The 10,000-nt window shown below is 50.4% G+C and overlaps 2 protein-coding genes and 1 pseudogene across 3 annotated transcripts in view; all 3 read right to left on the reverse strand.

Annotated features, from left to right (window-relative positions):
* The window catches only part of LOC311120402 (histone H1-like), a 21,058-nt pseudogene extending 18,298 nt beyond the window's left edge, over positions 1–2,760 (reverse strand). The window contains exon 1 of the transcript in view: positions 2,127–2,760. The product of the transcript in view is annotated as a histone H1-like (transcript). The remainder of the gene's footprint in view (positions 1–2,126) is intronic.
* LOC311120401 (histone H3.2-like) lies at positions 20–678 on the reverse strand (the record flags this gene model as incomplete). The annotated part of the gene is made up of 2 exons (XM_084195001.1): positions 20–370; positions 661–678. 2 exons carry the CDS (start codon positions 676–678, stop codon positions 20–22), a joined length of 369 nt encoding a protein of 122 aa, XP_084051127.1.
* On the reverse strand, positions 913–1,299 carry LOC311120403 (histone H2A; the record flags this gene model as incomplete). Its single annotated transcript, XM_084195002.1, has 1 exon — positions 913–1,299. One exon carries the CDS (start codon positions 1,297–1,299, stop codon positions 913–915), a length of 387 nt encoding a protein of 128 aa, XP_084051128.1.
* Positions 2,761–10,000: the final 7,240 nt, after the last annotated feature.

The following is a 10,000-nucleotide window of genomic DNA, read 5'->3' on the forward strand; positions in this document are numbered from 1 at the left end:
GAGTTCAGGTCATCCTCATTTATGCGCGCTCTCCGCGAATACGGCGGGCCAGCTGGATGTCCTTGGGCATGATGGTCACCCGCTTGGCGTGGATGGCGCACAGGTTGGTGTCCTCGAACAGGCCGACCAGGTAAGCCTCGCTAGCCTCCTGCAGGGCCATCACAGCGGAACTCTGGAAGCGCAGGTCGGTCTTGAAGTCCTGGGCGATTTCTCGCACCAGGCGCTGGAAGGGCAGCTTGCGGATGAGCAGCTCAGTGGACTTCTGGTAACGACGGATCTCTCTCAGAGCCACGGTGCCGGGCCTGTAACGGTGAGGCTTCTTCACACCGCCGGTGGCCGGGGCACTCTTGCGAGCAGCCTTAGTGGCGAGCTGCTTCCTGGGGGCTTTGCCACCGGTGGATTTGCGAGCGGTTTGCTTGGTTCTGGCCATGGCGCTTCTCTGACAGTCGGGAGTATAGCCTCGAAATGCCTATGTGAAGTTTATAAAGCCGGCAGTGGCGCCTGCTGATTGGACACCATCTCCCCACCACCCCGATTGGCCCGTTGCGCAGGCCTCCTCCGTTGGCCATTGGACGGGAGGCCCGGCCTCTCCAAAATTCAAACTCCCGGTGCGCGCGCGCAATAGGACGCCGCCGGCCCTTTACGCATAATAATAGTCGCCAAAGTCAAGAGTGACATCTTTATAGGCACGTTGTAATCTAATGCTAGCCTGCTATGGCAAACGAGGCCTAGTAGGTGTTGTTGTTCATGGAAGGCCTCATGTGGGCACAGAATGTCGAAATAGTTGTGTATACACCCACTCAATGTGTAGCGGTCATAGAAAGGTACTTTGCGCTTTTGGAGAGCTAGGTGGTTGGCTCTTAAAAGAGCCTTTGGGGGTTGAGTAGTCAAGTTGAAGTCGCAGTAGCGAATTTACTTGGCTTTGACTGCCTTCTCGGTCTTCTTGGGGAGTAGCACTGCCTGGATGTTGGGCAACACACCACCCTGAGCGATGGTCACACCGCCGAGCAGTTTGTTCAGTTCCTCGTCGTTACGGACGGCCAGCTGCAGGTGACGGGGGATGATACGAGTCTTCTTGTTGTCACGGGCAGCGTTGCCGGCCAACTCCAGGATCTCAGCAGTCAGGTACTCGAGCACGGCGGCCAGGTAGACTGGTGCGCCAGCGCCCACACGCTCGGCGTAGTTGCCTTTGCGCAGTAGCCTGTGCACACGGCCCACGGGGAACTGGAGCCCGGCACGGGATGAACGGGTCTTTGCCTTCGCCCTGGCCTTGCCTCCGGTTTTGCCTCTTCCGCTCATATTGGTATCTTGAGAAAGTCACAGAAAGTCTGAATGAGCCGCTCGCCACTTCGAGAGCCGTACTTATACCTCGCCACAAGAGGCAACGATTGGCCACCGGGCCGGTGTGGCCTTATCCAATTGGAGCGAGGGACAGACAGACAGACAGCCCTAAGCCGGTTCCCACCCACAGGCAGCGAGTGAGAGGCTACTTTGTGTCCCTCCGACTTTGTTACTTTGTGTCATTTCGCGTGAGCGCCAAAATGTCCGACATGAAATCCTCACATTATTTCTCTCCAAATGGGAAACAAACAGCTGGTGAGGGTGCACTCTTGAGTTTGAAATCGAAGCCACTATAGTATTGTTATTACATGGCACTTGTAACACATCACAGCAGCCTGCCTCTGAACGGGAATAGCCCAGTGGCTCATATATAAATATGGCTGTTGAGGGTGCACTCGTGAGTTTGAATTCGAAGCCACTATAGTATTGTTATTACATGGCACTTGTAACACATCACAGCAGCCTGCCTCTGAACGGGAATAGCCCAGTGGCTCATATACAAATGGCTGGTGAGGGTGCACTCGTGAGGTCGAATTTCTAAGCCATTTTGGCCCTCTATTATATTCCTCTCCCTTCGCACACACCCAGAGTGGGACGATGTTGTGTGCGTAAAAGTAGCCTAGTGTGCGTAATTTCTTTTTCACGACAGATAGTACATGGAAATCAATGCGCTTTCTATGGAAAGAGGTGGGTGGCTCTTAAAAGAGCCTTTTGTGGTACAACATGTGTCGAGTAGAACACTGTTTGTAATAGGTTTACTTCTTCTTGGGGGCTGCCTTCTTGGCCTTGGCTGCCTTGGGCTTGGCGGCTTTGGGCTTGGCTGCCTTTGTAGCCTTCTTGGGGCGGGCTTCTTCACCTTCTTGGGGCTCTTGGCGGCCTTTTTGGGTGTAGCGGGCTTCTTGGCCTTCTTGGGGGACTTCTTTGCGGCGACGGCCTTCTTGGCTGCTACCTTCTTGGGCTTCTTCGCCGCGGCGGGCTTCTTGGCGGCCACCTTCTTTACTTTGGGAACTGCGGTTTTCTTGGCGGGCTTCTTTGCCTCGACGGCTTTCTTGTTGAGCTTGAAGGAGCCGGATGCACCGGTGCCCTTGGTCTGGACCAGGGTGCCCTTGGTGACGAGGCTCTTGACTGCGATCTTGACGCGGGAGTTGTTCTTCTCCACGTCGTAGCCGCCTGCCGCCAGCGTCTTCTTGAGCGCGGCCAGGGACACGCCGCTCCTCTCCTTGGAGGCGGTCACAGCCTTGACGATGAGTTCTCCTACGCTGGGTCCCGCTTTCTTGGGCTTGGCTGCTGCCTTCTTCTTGGGTGCCTTGGCCGGCGCTGCGGCTGCGGGTGCTGGTGCGACTTCTGCCATGTCTGTCTGTCTGTCTGTCTGTCGTTTGGTCCGGTACACACACACACACACGGTCTGCGAGGAGTAGTTTGCTGTAGACGCTGCTCTGCGCTATTGAAGCTCCACACCGAGCAGGGGGCTGGCCTTAAACGCGACATGAGAACCATGTAGACTCAAGGCAACCAGCTCGGCTTCTCTGGGCTGGCCAAATGCTCTTTCACTTGTGTTTTCTGTTCGCCTATATCGGCCCGAAAGTCACCGACGGAGCCGTGTTTTTGGTCCAAAAGCGAACGGCCCAGCGAGCAGACTTGTCTCCGTTCAGAATAAAGTAATGTGGGCCGCGGAAGGGCCGTGCATTTTGTTGCGGCTCGCTCAAAACCTCACCGTTCGACTGTCGGGTGGAGCGGTGCGCACTGGTTTTCCTGTGCTATTTGTCTCCTAAATGGCCTAAAAGTGCATCCGATTGCGAGCAGCACTTGTTGTGTAGTGAGCCGAGATGTCTGGCAAGGGAATCAAATGGTTTGGGGTCCCCTGATGTGGTCAGGGGTGTTTTAAAGAAGCGCTCTTTTGGGGACCTTAAAACACATGCACCTGTGAGGCCTGGCTGAGACTAGTGTTGTACCTCAAGTTTCAGGTTGTATTCGTCATATGTACAGGATCCACATGGTATAAACAGTCCTACGACATGCTTACTTGCACTATGTGTGTGTGTGTGTTATTGTATTAGTACTTTTTGTGCACTGGCAGTGTGAGTGTTGTTGTTGTTGTATTTGTAGCCTACTATTTCTACACAGTGAGATTGTGTGTTGTCTTCTGGTAGGTAGGTAGGTAGGTAGGTAGGTTGGCTGTCTCTACTAATATATTGTTCACCTGCTTGACTCCGCAGCGTGACTCGCCTCGGTCTTTGTGTCTGTGGGTCTTGGTGTCTGGCTGGCGCTATGGAGGCTGGCGCCCCATGGGTCATGGCGCGTTGATATAGGCCTAGATAGAGGGAGTCTCTCTCTCTGTCTGTCTCTCTCTCTCTCTCTCCCCCCAAGTGGGACAAGGGCTGCATATGTGGTTGGACTGGGAGAAGAATCCCAGCAGGTGCATGTGGGTCAGAAGGTTGATTGCGGCCTCTTTTCTTTTCCTTGTTGTATATATGTATGGGGCGGCAGGTAGCTTAGTGGTTAAGAGTGGTTAAGAGCGTTGTGCCAGTAACCGAAAGGTGGCTGGTTCTAATCCCCGAGGCGACTAGGTGAAAAATCTGTCGATGTGCCCTTGAGCAAGGCACTTAACCCTAATTGCTCATGTAAGTCGCTCTGGATAAGAGTGTCTGCTAAATGACTAAAATGTAAATGTATAGGCTATCCCCAAGGTAGTCATTGGGATCCGCTGCTGCTCCAACGACTATCGCAAGGGCCGCCCGCTCGCTCACTGTGTTATACTGTGACTTGGCCTACAGACACATTCATATCCTCACGTGGAAGCAACTGCCTTAGCTGGTAGAGCACGGCGCTTGTAACGCCAAGGTAGTGGGTTCGATCCCCGGGACCACCCATACACAAAAATGTATGCACGCATGACTGTAAGTCGCTTTGGATAAAAGCGTCTGCTAAATGGCATATTATATTATTATATTTATCCTGTTGCCTCATGAGGGTAGTAGGAAGGAAAATACACTATGTGCCTCAAATGTACTACACTTTACATGGACATTTTGAGTCATGTAGCAGACGATCTTATCCAGAGCCACTTACAGTTAAGTGTGTGCCTACATTTTCATACTGGCCCCCCTTGGGAAACGAACCCGCAACCCTGGCGTTGCAAGCGCAGTGCTCTACCAACTGAGCTACAGGGGACTATATATGTATGATGCGACCTGGACCGGAAATGACCCGTTGGCAATAAGGGCTACGTATATATATATATATATATATATATGCCTACTCCTATTCTTCCTAGACGGGATTATTCACCCCCTTTTTATTCTTGCCATTATCGTTCTCATTCACATCATTAGGGTATAGTCCAATGATGGAGCGTCCATTCTCCCCGTCCGTGTCCTACCGATTCAGGAAGTCGACTCAAAATGACTATCCGCTCATTAAACGACAAAAGGCATTTCTTTCCATTCAAACCCAACAGACTGCTTTTTTTATTTACACCCTTTGTCAAATGGTGCCATTTTTCATTGCCTTCACCTGGAATGGAGGCCGACAAACATGGGTTACTATTCAGCGTGCAAAGACAACAAAAAAGGCGCGCTAAACCCCTACGCTGGAACGGGCGGGGGAAATGATACAATGTAGCCGTTCTCCGAGCCGGCGCGCGCCGCCCATTAAACAATGATACAATGTAACGCAGCCTACCTGCGCATTCATTCGGTGGCGATGGAAATGCTCTTTTTACTGACAGAGTGGGTGGCTCTTAAAAGAGCCTTTGGGTTAGTAGAGCAGTCCAAATGCGCTGTTTACTTGGAGCTGGTGTACTTGGTTACGGCCTTGGTGCCCTCGGACACGGCGTGTTTGGCAAGTTCACCGGGGAGTAGCAGGCGCACGGCGGTCTGGATCTCCCTAGAGGTGATGGTAGAACGCTTGTTGTAGTGGGCCAGGCGAGAGGACTCTCCGGCGATACGCTCGAAGATGTCGTTCACGAACGAGTTCATGATTCCCATGGCCTTGGAGGAGATGCCGGTGTCGGGGTGGACCTGCTTCAGGACCTTGTACACGTAGATGGCGTAACTCTCCTTCCTGGACTTTCTGCGCTTCTTGCCGCCCTTCCCTGCGGTCTTGGTGACGGCTTTCTTGGAGCCCTTCTTGGGCGCTGACTTTGCTGGCTCGGGCATGATGATGTCTCGTTGCTTCTCAGAAACGAATGAGGGGGTGAAGGGCGCTTACCCGTCTTATGAAGAGGAAGCTAATCAAAGTCGGCGGCCGTGGACACTCCCCTGCTTGCTCGTAGGCGCCCCTGCTATTTGCCCAGTGGAGCTCTAGCGCTCAAAAGAGCCTTCCGCTCAGAGGCTAGCTTCCCGAACAAAGACAATTGAGGGCGCGCGCGCGGGTCCTCACCCCCTCCCTCCTCTCTATAGCCTATGCTCTGTGACCGATGGGGAATTGTGTGTTTCAAAAGGGGGGCCTGAATAGTTGTCCGAATGGCACGATTGTTGTGCCACATAATGCTGGTGATAGAATTGCCCACGTTGGCACCGTCAGACATAGGGCTCCCATTTTGGACTGTGTGTGTGTGTGTGTGTGTGTGTGTGTGCGCGCGCGCGAACGCTGTCCCCCTCTTTTCGAGCCACATCTACCGACGGGTGGTGGTTTTATGTTGTCCAAATGCCACTATTGCTTGACCCAAAATAACAACGTCACTACACTTTGCCACTGTCAGATATAGGCCTCCCTCTGTGCGCTAAAACGGGAAGGGACATTAGAATCCGCTATTTAATACTCCCTGTCCACTCGAAGTGGCTCATACTTTCCTATCAAATAGCATACGGAAGAAAAGAAAAAAACACTATATGGAATGGGCCCTTTTGAAGCGGATGTGGGTGGCTCTTAAAAGAGCCTTTGGGTTCGAGTCGGGGTGTTGAGGTTCCGAAGAGAGTGCGTTTAACCGCCGAAACCGTACAGGGTGCGTCCCTGTCGTTTCAGAGCGTAGACCACGTCCATGGCGGTAACGGTCTTCCTCTTGGCGTGCTCGGTGTAGGTGACTGCGTCACGGATCACGTTCTCCAGGAACACCTTTAGGACACCGCGGGTCTCCTCATAGATCAGACCGGAAATACGCTTCACGCCGCCGCGGCGAGCCAGACGTCGGATAGCGGGTTTGGTGATTCCCTGGATGTTATCGCGGAGAACTTTTCGGTGACGCTTGGCGCCTCCTTTTCCAAGTCCCTTGCCGCCTTTGCCTCTTCCAGACATGGTGTGTTCGCTAGTTGAGTTCAAGTGAATGAATGACTTCAGCGCCGGTGCGTGGTGCGCTATTATCTGCGTTTGGTCGACCTGATTGAGGCCATCGGCACAGAAAGCGCGCCTCTGTGATATGTTCGGAGGCGTTGCAAAGGGGAGGGCGCTCGTTCTAGGGGACTAGGGAGGAGCGATTACAAAGGTGACGTGAAAGCAACTACCGTGCGCGGGAAACATACTCCAATACTGATATAGGCTATGTGGAACACAAGGCCAAACGGTGACAACTGGGAGATCAGCTAGTACACTGTGTCCCTGTCCTCATATTGTTGTTGTTGTTGTTGTTGTTGTTGTTGTTGTTGTTGTTGTTGTTGTTGTTGTTGTTGTTGCACCTGATTTTACTCATTGAGGACTTGCTAATTAGGTGACAGGTTGTTCAGTCAGCTGTGGCTCTCCAGGGCTACAAGAAAAATGGGTATTGTTGGGGGTAGGCTACTCTACCGCTGGAGTTGGGAAACACTGACCTAGTAGGATGAGTCTGTTTAGCTATGGAAGGACGTGTCGTATTGACTGTCATTAATAAACATCACTCTTCTTCTTTCTTCTCTAGACACCACTCGGCCTGACAGTAAGGGGGCCAAGAGGACCTGGGGTGCGGATGGGAGGGGTGGTGATCCCTCTGCAAGCTGGAGCGTTTACAAAATAGTTGTCATCATCCTTATGCCTAATGTGTGTTGCAGCCAAACAGCACACACTGTTTGTGTGACTCCCTGACATTACGCAATGATGTAAGCACATTTGGGAATGTCTTCCATATTGTTGCATAAAGACGACCGTGTGCATAAACTGTGAGACCGAGAGTGGCGTACCTTTACCCACACACACACACCCACACACACACACACACACACACACACAATGAAGGGATTGATTTCCTACGCATACAGAGGTGATAGTGATGTGCCAATATTGTATGGTACCTTTCTTAGCAAACCAATAATAAAGCTTCTTATAATGGAATTATTGTTATGATGTTGATCATTTGTATTGCCGCAGGATAGCCTCAGATGTGTCGTCAAAGAAAGGCCACAGAAAGAGGGCCCGTCTCAACTGTTCATTTCAAAAGGGACAAATTGGGGGGGTGCACTGATGCCTTAAGGGCCCAAGAGCACAGACTGCCACTTTATCATTCAGTGCAGTTGAACATCTCACATTTGACTAGCTTTCATAGGACAACTTATTGTTGCCATAATTGTCTCTTACCTGTACTTACTGGCTGCCGGCCCTCGGTGGAGTATATCGAGGAACAGAGGGTGCCTTTTAGGATAAGGACTAACAAGGTTTTGACTAGGTGGGATACAGCTACGACCGGAAGTGACTTTTCCCTAGCAGTTTAGGCTAATTAGGCTAGAGTGCAGATACTTGACATGTACAGTACAACAACAAATCACAGAGGGCCTGTTACCACACCCTATAGGCTTGAACATCATAATATCACAATATATAATAATACTCATACATAATAATCGAAAATCACCTTTGACTACAGTGACATTGGTAGTAAGTAGGCTACAGTATAATGGATAGCTACCCAACTGGGACAGAAAGTGGAAATTGAAGGGGGACACGCAGTGAGCAAAACTCCTAACGACATAAAAACACAGACACTTCAGTGGAACGCACAGGGCTAGACGGGAAGGAAGACGTGGAGAAGGACTATTGAAGAGGAGATGAAGAACACCGGAAGCATCGAGTGAAGAAATGGGCCCGGAACAGGGTTAGGCCGAGATGCACTGTTGACGCCCTATCCTTCATTTAGGACCTCAAAGAAATGAGTCAACTCCTATAGGGACTATTTTCACCGCCACCTGCTGGACCAGAGGTCATGTGGCCAACACTCTGCTTGAGATCATTAAGAGCTATAAGGAGTCCATCAACTACCTGGTCAGTCAAGTCATATAGGGGGGGATTTCATGGCCACCTGCTGGAGCAGAAGTCATGTTTGCCAACACTGGCCTTAAAATCATTAGGAGCTATAAGGAATAAATCAACTCATCATTCAAGTCATATAGGGAGGGATCTTAGCACCACCTGCTGGATCAGAAGTACCCTTCACTGTAGGCACAAGAGAGCCATCATCTCTCAACCGGTGCAATTTCCATAAGTATGTGGTAATAAAACAAACAACGACAGCTCCTCATATAGGCAGTGGTTTCAAAACTCTAAGCGCGTGTTCAAGTAGAGCACACCAAATCATACATGTACTTGTTCATCACACTGAATCAGTGTTTAATCTAGAAATACATGCCTCGCGTTGCAATACGTGTTCTTGTAAAGTCATTGCTTTCCACAATGCAATGCTCACATCACTTTCCGTGTGATATTGTTGGTCATTTGTTCAAATGTATTTGACTATGACTTCATCCGACTGCTCTGAATTCATAATAACCTCACGGTTTGGTGTTAACCTACCGATTTTCAACTGCTACTGCAGTAATTGCCTACTGCAGATTAGGAACGCTGTCATGAAAATGTATGCTTGGGAAGTGTTGCTCCTGAGTGGCGCAGTGGTCTAAGGCACTGCATCGCAGTGCTAACTGTGCCACTAGAGATCCTGGGTCGAATCCAGGCTCTGTCGCAGCCGGCCGCGACCCGGGAGACTCATGGGCGGCGCACAATTGGCCCAGCAGTCGTCCAGGGTAGGGGAGGGAATGGCCGGCAGGGATGTAGCTCAGTTGATGGCGAGCATGGCGTTTGCAATGCCAGCGTTGTGGGGTCGATTCCCACGGGGGGCCAGTATAAAAAAAAAAGTGTATTCACTAAACTGTAAGTCGCTCTGGATAAGAGCGTCTGCTAAATGACTAAAATGTAAATGTAAGTCTAAAATGAGGGTAACTCCCCTTAAGGTAAATGTCTGTGTTCTGAGTGGCAAAAAAATACTGATTTTTTCATAACATTTAGATATGTGCATACTGCCTGTCCTTAGGCAACCGCATTTAGAAGGGAAAGAAGTGGAACAAATGAATACTTTTCTTGCTCTTCAATCAAAACAAAAGCTTCACAAAGTGGTGCGTTTTGCCCCTAAATGACCCCTGAGGATTAGTGTGTTCTCATTTGTCAGTAATTGACCCTGACATACTCCCTTTAAATGGTACTATTTTAGGCAAACGTATACTGTAATGTACTACTATTATGATGATGACTATTATAATGTCACTTCACGGTAAGTAGAGCGAAATGCTGATATTGACAAGGTCAGAGATGTAAGGTATGTCACAAATGCATCCCCTATACCGTAAACGTGAATCCAAAAGGAAGTTGCTGGGGTCTATTGGATGGAGGGGTGTACTCAACTGTGCCTCAGAGAGAGGCACAGTTGAGTACTCACTCTCTCTCTCTCTCTCTCTTTCACTCTCTCTCTCTCTCTCTCTCACTCTCT

The sequence above is a fragment of the Coregonus lavaretus genome (assembly GCF_964263955.1).
Source record: "Coregonus lavaretus genome assembly, contig: HAP1_SCAFFOLD_1287, whole genome shotgun sequence".
Taxonomy (NCBI): domain Eukaryota; kingdom Metazoa; phylum Chordata; class Actinopteri; order Salmoniformes; family Salmonidae; genus Coregonus; species Coregonus lavaretus.